The 15,439-nt window shown below is 38.6% G+C and overlaps 2 protein-coding genes across 4 annotated transcripts in view; one reads left to right on the forward strand and one right to left on the reverse strand.

Annotated features, from left to right (window-relative positions):
• The window catches only part of LOC144456992 (uncharacterized), an 83,434-nt gene extending 81,345 nt beyond the window's left edge, over window positions 1-2,089 (reverse strand). For all 3 annotated transcript variants that reach the window (XM_078153539.1, XM_078153541.1, XM_078153540.1), the window contains exon 1: window positions 1,678-2,089. In XM_078153539.1, coding sequence (XP_078009665.1) covers window positions 1,685-2,089 — 405 coding nt within the window. In that variant the 3' untranslated portion in view covers window positions 1,678-1,684. The remainder of the gene's footprint in view (window positions 1-1,677) is intronic.
• CDH7 (cadherin 7) overlaps window positions 2,040-15,439 on the forward strand; it is a 193,323-nt gene continuing 179,923 nt past the window's right edge. The window contains exon 1 of the mRNA XM_020985615.2: window positions 2,040-2,226. The gene's annotated coding sequence lies outside the window, so the exon portion shown is untranslated. The remainder of the gene's footprint in view (window positions 2,227-15,439) is intronic.

Genomic DNA, 15,439 nt, shown 5'->3' on the forward strand with positions numbered 1-15,439 from the left:
ACTGGTTACTGATTTTTTTTAATGGGATAATACGTTGGAGAGATTTGTGTGGTTTAGGGCAAAAAAAATGCATTACATTTTAGAGACTACGGATTTGAGGTGATAATGTCAATCCAAATAAAATATGCTCTAGGCTCCTTGAGATATAGGACTAGAGATGAAGAAAGGCATAACCTGGAATTGTGGATGTTGGAATCATGAGTCATGAACTGAGTATATGTTTGCTGACTGGTTCAGGTGAAATTAGATTTTATTCTTGTGTTGGAGGGAGGGAGGGAGGGAGAGAAAGAGAGAGTGACAGAGAGAGGCAGAGAGACAGAGAAAGAGACAGAAGAAAAAGAGAGAGAAAGAAAGAGGAGAGAGAATCTAAGGTTCACTAGTAGGAATATAAGAATAATGGACACAAGGGAAAATTCCTCATTGTTAGAAATGAGAGGTTCTCTAGGATTTAAAACTTGAAGGAGCCTTAGATATCAACTTATTCAATCCTCTCATTTTACAGATAAGGAAACTTAAGCCCACTAGGGTTTAATGACTTTCCTAAAGGTCATGAATGAAGTAAAGAGCAAAACGCGAATTCAAACCTGAATGCTCTAATTACAGAGCTTCACCTTCCACTCCTCCACTCCTCCTACCCCCATGCACCCCCATTACTGGATGCTGAACTCTAGGGAATATACTGCAAAGAATACATATCCCATTGGTTGGGAGGGCAAAATAAAAATGGATCTACTAACATATATATTTGGTCTATATGTCTTATTTCGCCCTTATCACAGAAGACTCAGCTCTCCACTTGGACCTCGGGATTGAATCAAGTAACGGAAGAGTAAAAGTAAAGAAAACCCAATTTGATGCTGCTTGCTCTAAATAAAATGCCCATATATGCCCTCGCTTCTCAAACGTCTTTGGTATTCCACCGGGAATAAATTACATACCCTGCAAGTTTTTACACTGGCGAAACCAACAGGGAGGGGGAATTTCTACAAGCAAAGAACGTGGAACTAGGGCAGGCTGAGGAGACTGAAAGGGCAAAACTATAAAGCAAGAAAACTGTAAGTTCTGATTAGTTTTATGACTTTGCCTTCATGCCTGGGGTACTCAATTGATCATGGATTCTATGACAAGCTAACGGGTAGAAGGAAGTGGTGAATTAAGAGGGGTGTGTGTGTGTGTGTGTGTGTGTGTGTGTGTGTGTGTGTGAAGAAATTCTTAAACTCTCTCCTCCAGCTTGCTGCTTTTCAAATGCAAATATCTCGCCAAGAAATGGCTTGGCTGCAGCCCCCCCTCTTTTAAACCCCCGTCCTGATTTTTATGCAAAGGAATCCATCTGTATAGATTCCTTCAAAAGGCAGAAGGAGGACGATGCGTGCATGTGTACATCTGTGTGTACGCGTGTGTATGCGTGTGTGTGTGGATGTGTGTGTGTGTGCGCGCGCGAGAGCGTGCATTGACAGGGTGGTTTCTTTTTTGAATTCCTTTTCCACAGCCACCATTGGGTCTTCGGGAGGTACAAAAAGTCTCAGTGCCTCCTCTGGCCGGCTTCAGATAGAACTGACAGCGGGCGCCAGGCGCGGTGAACCTCCTCTCTGGGCTGTTCTTCCTTCCCCCACCCCTCCTCTTGCGCTCTCCCTTTCCCTTTCCCTCTCCCTAGTGGAACGAACCCTCTCTCCGTACCTCTCGCCTATGAGAAACGGTTGGGCAAGACCGCGAGAGCTCCCTCCGTGCATCGCCGGCTTCTGTACTTGCAGCGCCGCAGAGAGTAGCGGGTTCCCTCCGCTAGCCGCCCACTCCGCATCGCGCCCGGACTAGCTCCAGCTTCTTGTGAATAGCGGGAGGGAGGCAAAGAGGGAGGGAAAGAAGACGAGAGGAGAGAGGGAGGGAGGCAGAGAGTGAGCGAGCGAGCGCGCAGGCTGGGGTGGGAGGGAGAGAGTTCTCCGCAGTCTACTCGCCTAGCGAGCGAGCTCCGGGAGAGCCCTCCGCCTCCACTGGATGCGCCCGCCGCGCAGTGTGATGTGATTGGAGGGAGGGAGCCCCCTGTGCCGAGCGGTCCAGAGCACAGACTCGTTGCTGGGCGATGCAAGTTCATCCCGGAGCTAAGAGAGGCTTAGGCACATGTTTGAGAGCTGCCCGCTAGTTCTTTGCTGATGAGAGTCTGTATCCATTTGGATTAAAATACCCACGCGGCTTGTGACTAACACCGGAGGGGGTACAACGGAATACCAGGTAAGAGGACCAGCATTCGTTCTTCTTTGGGTTCTAGGGTTGGAGCCTCTGTGTTATTTTTAATGTCCTTTCAGCCTTCTCCAAGTATTGCCAGCCTCTGAAAAGGAGAAAAGGAGCTTACAATTTACTTGCAATTAGCTTTAGAATTCAAAAGTTATTGCCGTTTGATATGAAATGCTTCTATCGAGAACACGATATGCATATGGAGAGAATAGGGTACTATCTTGGAAGCCTTTAGGAAAATACATCAGATGTGACGTTAGAAGTAGTTCCGAATAAGAGGAAATGCCCAAAGACTCTTCGGTCGGTCAACAAGCATTTAGATGAAGCCTTAGACACAAGGAAGTCTGGACGGCTCTTCACACTTGAAGGGGGTTGGGGGTGTGGGGAGGAATTGAGAGCGCCCGAGTTCTTTGCTTCCTCACTGGTGCCTGTAAAGCTCAGTCTTTCTATTCAACACCAATCCTGTGTGGAGTTGTTGGGTTGAGGGTAAAAGGTTTACTGTTGCAAGATAGATCTTTTTCTTTCTCCCCACCCCCTTTTAAACTATAGGTGTCAAAAATGTTTTACAATTCGAAAATGTGAAACAAGTCACATAGGGCTTTATTTCTGTAATTAGTATTCAACTGATAAGGTTGGCTCTGCAGTGCTTTAGCCTTTGATTAGTGACCTCCTCCCCCCTTCCCTATGTTGTAGGTTGGTTGTATACCCAGGCATCATGCTTCTTTGATTTCAGTTTGTCTGACGCTTAATTCGCGTTCCATATTGGCTGAAATCCTAAGTACTCTGTGCTACAATTTGAACGACAGAGAAAGAACCAATTGACTCTCAGAAGACCTTTCATACCCCTTTGTTGTCTTATGTACAGTTCAGGTGAGTAGGGGCTAGAACAAGTTCACTTCAGTGGGAAAATGGATTAACTACCTTGGAAAGGAGGGCCAGGGGCCAGGATTAGCAAAGCCTTTTGGATTCTGCAAAATGAACCCCATGTATTTACTTTAATCCTTTCCCATTTCAAGAAAAATCTCCTGATTTATAGACAACTTATCAAATGAAAGGAAAGACTTGAAAGAAAAAAAACATGCACTTCATAATCCTTTAACAAGACAGATTTCACTGCCCTCTTTCTTATGGAAGTGAATAATCAGATTTTGGAAGAAAACAAATGATGACATAGAAAAATATTGTGACCCAAAAGCAAATTTTATCTTGTCCCTCAATCTATTCATAAGACAGGGACGGTTACTTTTTTGAAGGCCTAACTATGACTCATTTCTTTTTCATTCTAGAGAATACTTTTTTGTTGTTTTTCTCTAAAGGAATTTTATAAGCATTGTAGTGATAGTCATGTATGCATTGCAGGTGTAAATGAGGTGAACACCATTAAGAGCACACACACACACACACACACACACACACACACACACACACACACACACACACACACACACACACACACACACACACCTGAACCTTGTTTTTAGAGGTGAATGGATCAAGAATTTTCAGGGTTAATTTTTTTTAAAAAAAGCTAAAACAGTAGTTATTTTTATCAGGTTACTGCCTGGAGTACCTGGCCAGTGTGAAGACAGAAAACAGCTTGAGAAAAATAATTTAGTGGTGTCTAATTAAAAGTATGTGTTTCATTGCTATTATGTTTGTAATTTCACCTGGATGCTAAACAGGACTTCCTATTTAGTAGTCCCTGTTTTGACTTTGTGTTTATCTCAGCATTTTGCCTTATTCGCTCTCTGTGTAGGAGAACTCCAATGGCATTTTTTTCTTCTTTATTTTTGATGAGTTAAAATGAAAACTAACCCAGGAAGAAATGAAGCAGAATGACAAACTGGTAACTTTTGTAGCAGTGAGAATGGGGGGGAGGGGAAGAAGAGAAGGAAAAGCCTTGTTTCTATGTTAGCATTTAACATGGAAGCAGACAGCTGAAGCAATTATGTTAATACCAAAGTTAATGGTCTTATCTAGTATGGCACGTTGAAAGTGTATTGGTGGGAGAAACGCACGCGCCTGTACACACACACACACACACACACACACACAAACAAACCAATAATCAGTGTGCAGGCCATCTTCCTGCTAAAAGCTATTAAGGTTTGCAGTTTTAATAAAAGGACACTGTGCCCTTACAATGTAAGATATTATTGTAATTAAAGGCTGCTATAGGTCATTAGAACTGTGTTAACAATCATCTGACAGCCACACAACTCTTTCAAGTCTACTTTTATTGATTTAATAACTCAGAGCTTTTACCTTTTCTTATAAAAGGGTAATTGTTAAGCATCTGTATTACTGCAATTTACCCTTGAATTGACTGGAGTCTTTAATGGCCAACGAAGAAGGGTATGCTGCACACAGAGTTGGCTTCTGTTCATCCTTCCTAAGTATAAATATCCCCAGTCTGTCTTTTTCAGGTGTGTGTGTGTGTGTGTGTGTGTGTGTGTGTGTGTTTTCACTTCCCTACCTATCTGTACATTTCATAGCATTTTAGCTTCCTTGATAGCAAAGTCAAAAAAGCCTTCATGTAATGCATGATGAGGAAAAGTGAGTACTGTTTGAGTCAAATAATGCCTTAAGCAAATCTTTTAAACATCTTTTACAAGGTGCTAAACACATAAATTGTTCCTCTTTATAGTGGATGGTTATTACTGAGTGGCCTCAACTCTCCTGGGCTCTCCAAGGTTTTAAATTGACTGTTGTAGCTGCTTGCGTATATATAAGATCACTACAAGCTGGGCAAATATCTGTTTGTTTGTTTGTTTTTCACTTGATTGGCAGACTTCACAGCTTTTTATTATATTTGTCAGTGGCTTCTGAGTCAAGTCACTTGCATTACTTGATTATCCAAGGTTTGTGCATGAACGCCTCCATGTAGACACTGAGAATTGCTTTTGTTATTAAGAATCAGTTGGTTTTAGATGGGGGTAATATCAAATAGGGCTGAACTGAGCACAGGAGAGGAAGGCATGTGAACCAAGGACTCTTACGTGACAGTCTTTGACAAGCCTAACACATTCAGTGATGAGTAGCAATACACGAGTGCCTCCTCTGGGATTTTAGAGGTTCTGCAAGAAGATACCCCTATCATTTCTCCCTCTTGGTATACTATGAAACTGCACTGCCAAAATAGCCAGTGCAAATGAGTTTGTAGGGACACAGGCAAACTCTCTTGTTCCAGTAGTGTTACCAATGCTTGCTCTGGGGAGCACTGCTTTACTGTTATTTTATAAATAAATCAGGTTAAAATGATGCATTTAAAGTCATATAACTCACATCTGATATAATATGAAGGCCAGGGCAAATTTTGAAAAGTGTGTTACTGTGTATACATGCACTCACAACATCTAAGGGAAAAAAATCTTACACTAAAATAGACTTCAGCATTGTAATATTACATAATTAACTCTGAAGCACTCTGGTCTACTCCAGAATTGTTACTTTATTTTCTCTTTATGGCATATGGGATCCGTTTAGTTAATTGCTACCTATTCTTCCATTTCCTTGTTAAACCCATTAATTTAAGATAGAGGACATTTGTAGTTAACTTAGAGGGGCACTATAATCAATTTGGAGAAGTTTTCATTCCTTGTTTGATAACCAGATGCACACTACAGGCAAAGTACTTCATTTACGGGGCCCCTGCCTGAATATTTAGGCCAGTTAACTGTGGGAGATTGTGGTCTGTATTTGGAAATGTTATCTTGCCTACGGAGCTAATGGATTTGATCACAGTTTCTCGACTTGAGAAATCACAATTAGAGGGTCCCTACCCTCACTATTTAAAATAATAATACTAACTTTGTCTTTGAAGAAGAAAGGTGGGGACACATATCCTTATTATAATTCTTGAAAATACTTAGTACCATTTAGTAGTTCCTTCAAAGAAATATTCTTAAGGAGAATGAATCAGAAAGTATTGTAACCATGTACATAGATGTCACAAAATTTCCAATTAGAGTTTTTACTTTATTTTTTACCAAGCAATATCCTCAATACAAATATTTTATTCTTTTAAGTGATATTGCCATAGGCTTGACTGTCTGATTCTAAAGATCCTCAGGGTGGCATAGATCAGGTTTTAGTGGTATTAGTCAATTACAGAATATCACCTTATAGAAGGAACCTATTTTATCAACATACTAATGGCATAGAAAGAAAATAATCAGTTGTACTGTTGATCCAGAGAAGGCAGTACTTGCTACTTGGCATTGTTAAAATGGCACTTTAAGGAATGCTTTCAGTTGTTTCAGAGGTTTTGGTTAACCACTAGCTATTCCTTTTGTACAAAGAATCTAGGGCTTAGGAAGAGAGAAGTTGAAATGAAAAAGGAAGAAAAAGTAACCTTGAATACAAGCCTGCTGACTCTCCCCTTTCTCCTGAAAAAATCTCAGGCGCGCACGTGCACACACACACACACACACACACACACACACACACACACACACAGAGGATTCTTCCCTTCTGTCAGGGAGGGACAGCCAAGGTAGTATGATATTTTAATGAATATGCTCAAATTCTACTTATATACCTGATTAAGGTATGAAAAATTTGAGTATTTACTTCCTTGACCTCTACAGACCTGCAGAGAAAAAAAAAGTAGGTTGCTCTCTGTCACAGAGATCGACCCATTTAAAACTTGCCTTATTTAAAATCATGTTGCATTCAGTTAATGTTTCAGATTCATCCCTATTTTGAAAAGTGGCCTTCTGAGTACCTTTGCCCATTCCCTTTATTAAAAGCCCTTAGGGATCCCTATGCCACTGCTCTATCCAGTGGGGGAAGAAAAATGCCTTAGTACTTTTCCTTTCTGTCTCATGAATCTTGGCCTTATCCACAGTGTCATTCTGTGGTCGTAGGGAATGGACTACAAATAGGGCTTTTACCTTCTGAAATTCTCCCCTGCTGTCAACTCCCATCTGCCTAAAGCCTGTGGTCTCCAGTTTCTTTTGTGCCCCTGATAATATTGTACTTTATAAGTATGTCTTCCTCCTGCCCCCATTTGTTTCTGTATTGAAGATAGTATTAGTTATGTCTGGGGACAGGTGAATCATAATAACAAGATCTTTGGATTAAAAAAGGGAAGACCTGGGTTCTAGGCCTAGTTCTTCTACTACTTCATTATATGACCTTAGGCAAGTAATTTTTCCCCTGGGCCTTTATTTTATCATGTGTCAAATATAGGGGTGGAACTACTCAGATTGCATAGGTCTCTTTTAACCCTGATGTTCGATTAATAATTGATTTGGGTTTAAAAAATGTCATTATGGGAGACAGGTGATCTGTCTGACTTCCTGTCAATATATATCATCCTTATTAAAACATCTGTTTAAATCCATGTTGCATTCAAGTCAATCTGTAACAGGTGGAAGCTATCATGGGGAAAACCTAGTGATAATTACTAGCTTTGAAGGAAAAACTATGAAGTGTTTCAGAAGGCATTATTCTTTATTCCTTGACTGCCTGAAATACATTCACTTTCAACTAGACAGTTAAGAGAGGGTGACTTTTAGGAAGAACAGATAGGATTGTGTAAGACCTCAAGGTCATGCCGTATAAAAACTGGTTGAAAGAACTGGCCTGGACAAAAAGAAATCTTGATGTGATATGATAGCCTCTTGAGTACTGAAAGTTCAGTTATGTGGAAAAAGAGTGTACTGGCAAGGTGTACTGGCAAGAGTACTGGATATGCAGTGAGGGGACCTAGGTTCAAATCCTGACCCTAGCGCTTTTTATCTGTGGTCTGGCATGTTCTATCTTGGTAAAAGCATGCAACCTCTCATAGACTCAGTTTTCTTACCTATAAATTCAAGATGTTGGACAAGATTAACTCAGGTTCCTTCGAAAGCCTAAATCTGTGATCCTTGGCCTCCAAGGGCAGAATTAGGAGCAATCCCAAAAGCCTGCTGTGTACCCAAAAGTGTAATGAGATGACTTTGAAAGTTAGTAGGTTTTTCTTTATTCAAGTCTTCATGAAAAGATGAGATAGTCACTTGGTAGGTTTGCTTTTTTAGCCCTAGTTTGGTATTAATTGCTTTTTAGGATTTTTTCAACTCTTAAGATTCTGTGTCTACAGAAGAAAAAATGAGTTTTCCAATTGATTAAGCAAGAAAAAATTTAATAGTACAATATACATATAAAAAGGAATAATACATTTTTTAAAATTTTGTAACATTTGGTCAAAATGTCCACTATTCTAGTAAAACTAAAGGAATGTATTTTAATCTGAGAGCATGTGTGTGTTGTCTATCCATATACTCATGCAAATATATGTATATATATATATATTTCACCATAAGTAGTTATTACATAATTTTTTCTAGGATAGATCAAAACTGTTCAACATTGAAACAATTTTTGAAATGACAGTACCTTACCAATATCAAAACTCTTACCCCATCCTACCCTACCGCACCCCTTTTTACAGTTATGGTTTCTCAACCTATAATGTTTTATAGAATAGCCAGTGAAATGTCTAAGAGAATATAAGCAAGATTCAGGAGATATTCAGTAGTCAACCCTTATGGATTTTTTTTTTCTGATACTTGTGGATCATTCTATAAAAAACACTTTTCTGAATTGGCATTTTATTCCTGTACTTTGTTTCCTGGAAAATGGAAATGTTAAAAGGCCAGTGATTATAGAATTCATTTATGGGATGATATGATTACTGTTCTACCTGGCATTGTTCCCTTTCACTAAAATAATAAATGAAAAAAAAAACTTGTCTCTGAAAAGAAGTCAGTTTGAAAAAAGAGTAGTCAACTAGCTGGTCAGTTGTGTTAGCTAATTACCTTTAGAACAGTTACAGATGATAATGGCTCAAGGCATTTAAGATTGCACAAGCAGTTATATATTATTCATTATTTAAAGTGACAGAGGCAATTGGGCTTTATATTTGAGATATCCAATTGGGTACTTACGTTTAGGTAGGTAAAATATATTTTAACTCACCTTTAAGTTTTTTTCAAAGTTAAAAAGTGTAATAGATTGCCTTGAGTAATGCATTATAAGTCAATCATTTTGTCTCTGGAAAGTATATAGAATAGTGTTTTCTTCCCCCCCCCAAAAAAAAAGTACATATTCATCTATTTGTTATTATCAGGCATCTAATCACCCTTTGAGGGCCTTACCTTAGTTTATTTGTAAATTTCTAATAAGTAAATTATTTTGGTTTATTCATAATGTTGTCTTGAATTTGGAAGGATTTTAGCTTTATACCAGCAGCTCAGCATCTGCTACGTATGCTAAAAAATAAAAACAATTTTAGTTATTGGGAAGTATTCATTATTTTTAAGTGTGAACAAAACATTTAGTTATCTGCGTGATAGGTATTTAATCTGATTTTTAAAATAGTTTCATAGAGATGCTAAGTAGGGCAGAAAAGCTGAGAAAACTTTAAAATAATGAATTAGTTCAGATAAAATAATATTATCTATTAAAGATAATGAATAATAAACCGTTTACTTGGAAATAATGTGTTGCCACTTAGCTGAACAAAAATAATTGGAACAATGAGACTGCATGATAAAGTGATTTCAGACTAGATAAATAACAGCAATTCTGTGTATGCTGCCTGACTGCTTTCCCTAATTTTTTCCTTCTTTTTGGATTATTCTGTTTAACATTTGGGTTGTGTTATGCCTGATGTTTCCTATATAAGATTTCAGTTTTGTCCTGGGTGTAATAAGGCAGTATGAGGTGACCGCAACTCTCTATATGATAATATTTCATAAATTTTCAGGTATGGTAAGATGTGTTAAAAGAATATTGTAATAAACATTAAAGAAACCATAGCTTTTAAATGTCAGTGCCTAGTACCTCACTTTTTGGTGCTAATCAAAGAAGATTGTACTGCAAAGTAATTACTAGCCCAATAGCTAGTCTCACAGTCTCTGTCTTTTTTTTGGGGGGGGGGGGGTTAGGCAATGGGGTTAAGTGACTTGCCCAGGGTCACACAGCTAGTAAGTGTTATGTATCTGAGGCCAGATTTGAACTCAGGTCCTCCTGAATCCAGGGCTGGTGCTCTATCCACTGCACCACCTAGCTGCCCCCACAGTGTCTTTCAAAAAAGCTGTCATTGGCTATATACTTTTCTTTGCCACAAAGCAGCTAATTTCCATTTTAAAAAAAAAGTTTCTTGTCTGAATCTTCTATCCTCTAAACTCAAGGTACTCTTATTTATTTTTGGAAGACATAATACTACATATTTGTAACTGTCTTGTGCCGACATATATGTATTGATGTCACCTTAAAATGTATACCAGTACACCTTTGAAGAATCAACTATTTTCTGAACTAGAAATAGGGAACATGACAGACAGCCAAAAGCTAACTATTCTGTGTTCTCAGTGAAAGGATTGTCATACTAGGCAGGATGAGCAGTGCTCACCTTGTTTATTCTGAAGAGCTATCTATTTAGTTAATAACACACATTTACATAGGACTTTAAGGTTTACAAAGTGCTTGCCTCACTACAACTCTTTAAGGGGAAGTAGGCTAAACATTATTATCTGTATTTTGCACATAATGGAATTGAGGCTTGGAAAAATTGGATAATAATTTATTAATGGTTAGGTCTCTACTAAATGGGGTTGAGGGGTGGAATTGAAGCAAAAATCTCAACTCTAAATTCAGTATTATTCCATTATCCTGTGCTGCCTCTCCATTATTAGCCTAGTCATTACAGGGTGGAGGGTGAGGAGAGTGGACAAATGAGGCCTAAGATGCGTAAGGTCTAACTGAGAAAAGTTGAGAATAAGGAAAAAAAAACAAGGTTATTTTTGGGAGGCAGGAAATTGGCAGTCTCTGTAAATACTCCATATTCCAATTCCATGCATTTTTTTGGGGGGGGCACTAGGCAATGGGGTTAAGCGACTTGCCCAGGGTCACACAGCTAATAAGTGTCAAGTGTCTGATACCACATTTGAACTCAGGTCTTCCAGAGTATAGGGCCAGTGCTCTAACCACTGCTCCACCTACCTGCCCCTCCATTCATTTTCACTTGCTATCCTATATGCCTAGAACCTTCATAAACTTCTTTCAAGTCTCAGCTAAAATCCTACCTTCTTCAAGAAGCCTATTATCCCTGTCTCTCTTAATGCTACTACCTTCCTTCAGAAATTATCTGCAATTTATTATGTATATTTCCTGTTTTGTGGGCTGCTAGGTGGCACAGATTTAAATCTGGCCTCTGACACTTACTAGCTATGTGACCCTGGGCAAGTCACTTATAACTGTCTGTCTCAGTTCCTCTTCTATAAAATGAGCTGGAGAGGGAAATGAAAAAACACTCCAGTATCTTTGCTAAGAAAACCCCAAATGCATTCTGAAAGAGTCAGACAAGATTGAAGCAATTGAACAACAACATCCTATTTGTAATTGGTTGTTTGCATACTCTGTTCTCCCCCTCCCCCTCCCCCACCCAATTAGATTGTTAGCTACTTGAACTCAAGGACTGTTTTTTTTTTTTTTGGCTTCTTTGTAGCCCAAGAATTAAGCATGATATGTGGCACTCAGGCCCTTAATAAATGCTTATTGACTTGACATCAAATGCATAGTCCAACAGTATTTGACCAGCTCCCACTGGACCTTTGCTAATATGTTTTTGTGTATAAATTCTCTCTCTCCTCTCTCTTTCTGTGTCTCTGTCCTCTCTTTTTCATTTATTTATTTTTTCATGCTCAATTGCTGGAAAATACCAAGTGTATAAAGAATTCTCAGGCTGGTTGATATTTTAAATACAAAGAATGGCTGGGAGAATATATATGTATGTATGTATGTATACCTGCACACACATATATACATATATTTTTTTTCTTTTTAAGATCCTTGGTTTCCCTGTTGATAAAGTAGAGGATTTTGAATTGGTCTTCATACTTTTACTGACTTCCTTTAAGATTCAAAAGTGAGTAAAGAGAGATGAGGGGTTGGTTTGGTTTATGAAAGTCAAAGAATACCTTTTAGCTAAATATATCTTTTCCTAGAACGTGGGGTTTATAATGGTGTGGTCATATAAATTGCTGTCTAAAGGGTAACTGCACCAATATGACCAAGTCAACTAGCATTTTAACAATCCCCAGTTTGCTATTTGGTTATACTCCCTTTTGGCTTTGCACAAGGAAATTCTACAAAGGTTCATGCAGAGGTAATTATCATGCTTATTCGGGGATGGGAACTTTATTTATCTACTTATCTATAAATGAAAACTCTTTATGATCTTGAAGGACACAGGAGGATCCTTAAAATCTCCTTATTTCCTTGTAGATCCTTGTGATACACCTCACATGAAGGAGTGTAGAATTGACTCGCAAACTTTACTGTAGACTTTATTCAATTATTGTTAAATTTAATGAAACTATTTGCGAAGTGTGTTGAGATTCATTGTTTTATTGAAATTACCAAGAAAGATTATCTCAGATGCTTTATGTATGAAAAGGGAAGAGATAAAGAATCTTGGTGGTGCTGAGAGGATGACAGGATTGGAATTTTGACCATTTCAAGTTCATGTCTTTGACTATATTTTCTTATTCTGGTGCTTCTCCTTCCATCATCAATAGGAATAGATTGTAAAATCACTGCAGAAACACTGCAAAATTTAGGAGCAACCTTAGAGAACATCTAATATGACCCCCAAATGACTATTAATTCTCTACCTCTTCTTGTAGGCTGATAGTGAGGGAGAAGTTTTAGATTATCTCTAAGGGCCATTTCAGCCCTAAATGTCATGATCCTATATGCTCTCCTTCTGGGTCTGTCCTGTTTCTTCATTGGCTTCCATGGTTCCTTTTTTTTCCTCCTAAACTCTTAGAAAAGCAATTAGTTTCAGATCTTTTTAGTAAATACTATATAGCTGTAATAGTCTAATAGAACCAGGAAATAACAGGATATTTTGTTAAGCCCTGTGTACATTGGAGGGGGTATGCCAGGTGTTGTGAGGTTGTATTTAGCTAGAAATTTTTTCTACTGTTTGTGAAAGAATTTACTAGGCATTAGAGAATAGACAAAGCTTTTTAAAAGAAGCATGTGCCCTTCCCATGTGGAAGTTTTAATTAAACGTAAGGAATTTGACACATAAAGATGTAATCATAATACAAAATTAAATATGATAAATGTATGAGAAGTACTGCTATATGTGGTCCAAGGGAGGGGAAAAAAAGCAAGAAGGAAGGCAATAGCTCTGTTATATTCAGCCCAGGTCAGAACAAATCTAGAATAGTTTGCCCTGTTTTAGATGTCACATTTTAGAAAGGACATTGCTGAATTAGTGTTCAGAATAAGTAACCAAGGTAGTGAGAGGCCTGGAAAGCATACTGTATTTGGGAAAGTTTAGCCTGAAGAAGAGAAGACTAAGTTGGGGGGATAATGAGGACCTGTACTAGGAGAGTAGCAATAGGAATAGAATGAATGAACAAAAAAGCATTTATTAAATGCCTTATGTGCTAAGTCCTGGGGTTACAAATAGGTAAGTGAAATAGTGCTTGCTCTCGAGAAGCTTACATTATAATTTAGGGAGACAATTCATAAAGTTTCTGTAGAACAGTGGTCCTAAAGGTGTTACTACAGGGCAGATGGCAAGTCCTAGTAGCCCTAAAGGAGCAGCTTCAAGGTAGATGGCAAGGCTTGGCATACATACAATTCATTAGCATGTCAGATCAACAGACACTTGAAGGTCTGGAGTGCATAGTTGCATAGCAGATTGTATGCCCAGTGAGCCAGACAAGGGAATTAAATGGCCCAGTGCTTCTCCATCTTACAGTAAGGACTGTAATTAGTGACCTCATGTTCTTCCAAGTAGTGTGAGTTACCATGGCTGCCCTGCCAATAATGAGGGAGGCAAAGAATGTAGGGGCCTAGCTCAAAATTCTTGAAAATGGGCCTGAGGGTTGGAGGTAGAGCAGGGACTCGAATTTTCCTTTTTCGTTGGTGGGGATGGAAACAGTCACTATCTGTCCATGAGGATAGGAGCACTGGTAGCAAGGTAAAGGATAGAGGAGAGAGAGCATCCCACAGAGCCTATTCTGCTAGCCTTGAATGTTATCTGTGGTGGTGGGTGATGGATATAAATGATAGGAAGCAATAGATATGAAACATAGTGCAGAATGGGATTGACAAGGATTGCCAAATGACTAAATGTAGAAAGGAGGGAGAGAAAAGAGCCAAAGGTAACATCAAGGTTTTGAATGTAAGTGACTGGGTGAATAGTTATGCCAGAAGTAGGACAATCAAAAGAAAAATCAGGTTTAGTATGGAATATACCTTGCATTTATTCCTAATAAATGAACACATTTAGTGTATTCAAATGTATTCCCTTAACATATATGTTGTCTTTAAGGTTATACTTATCATCGAATAGATGGCCTAGGGGAAATATTTAAAATGTTATTAAGAATTCATTTTTTTTCCTTTCTGTTGGGAATCTGTAGGGAAAGAAGCAGGTAAGCCTCTGACCTCAACAAGAGCTTTAGGAAATAGTGTTTTTCTTCTTTAGAAATGCCTATGAATAGGTAAAGAATTTGGGTAAAACATTTTATTCTATATTGTAGGATGTTGTGGGAGTAAATATAATAAAGGCAGAGGACTAGGCTGTGTGGTTGTAAAATTCCCCTTCCTGTTCCAGACAAAGCATACCAATGTGGAGAGTTAATATTTCACAAGTAAAGCCCTATATTAGAAATGTGGTCTTCTGGCAAAGCCTTCAGTAAGTCACGGTCTGGATAGCAATTGTCATTCTACCCCAAGGATCAAAATTTACCACCATGCCTTCTTCTACTAGTAAGTATAGGGTTCCCTCAAAGGGCAGAGCCTTTCTGGGTAAGTCACAGATTGGATGTTAGCAGTTGTTATTTCTTCAAAGTATTCTCCAAGAGTGCTTAACTCACCAAGAATCAAATACTTCCCTGCTTGGCCCTCGGTTAACCGTGGTAGCCATAAAGCCAGTGATTATTCTTTCCTTCCATAGAATGTACCTCTTCACCAGAAGAACTGGTCATTATAGAATTATATAGCTGTATAACTGAAAGGGACTTGTGGGTCTTTTGTCCAAATGTCGCATTTGCAGAAGAGGAAACTGAGGCCCAGAGAACTGACTTGTCCAAGTCATATAGATAGTAAATGGCAGGGCTAGGATTTTGACCTCTGGATCCATGATATTGAGTTCAATTTTCTTTCTACTATAGCACAAAACCTCTTTCTGTGTGTA

Source organism: Phascolarctos cinereus, unplaced genomic scaffold (assembly GCF_003287225.1).
Source record: "Phascolarctos cinereus isolate Bilbo 61053 unplaced genomic scaffold, phaCin_HiC Scaffold_4;HRSCAF=312, whole genome shotgun sequence".
NCBI lineage: Eukaryota > Metazoa > Chordata > Mammalia > Diprotodontia > Phascolarctidae > Phascolarctos > Phascolarctos cinereus.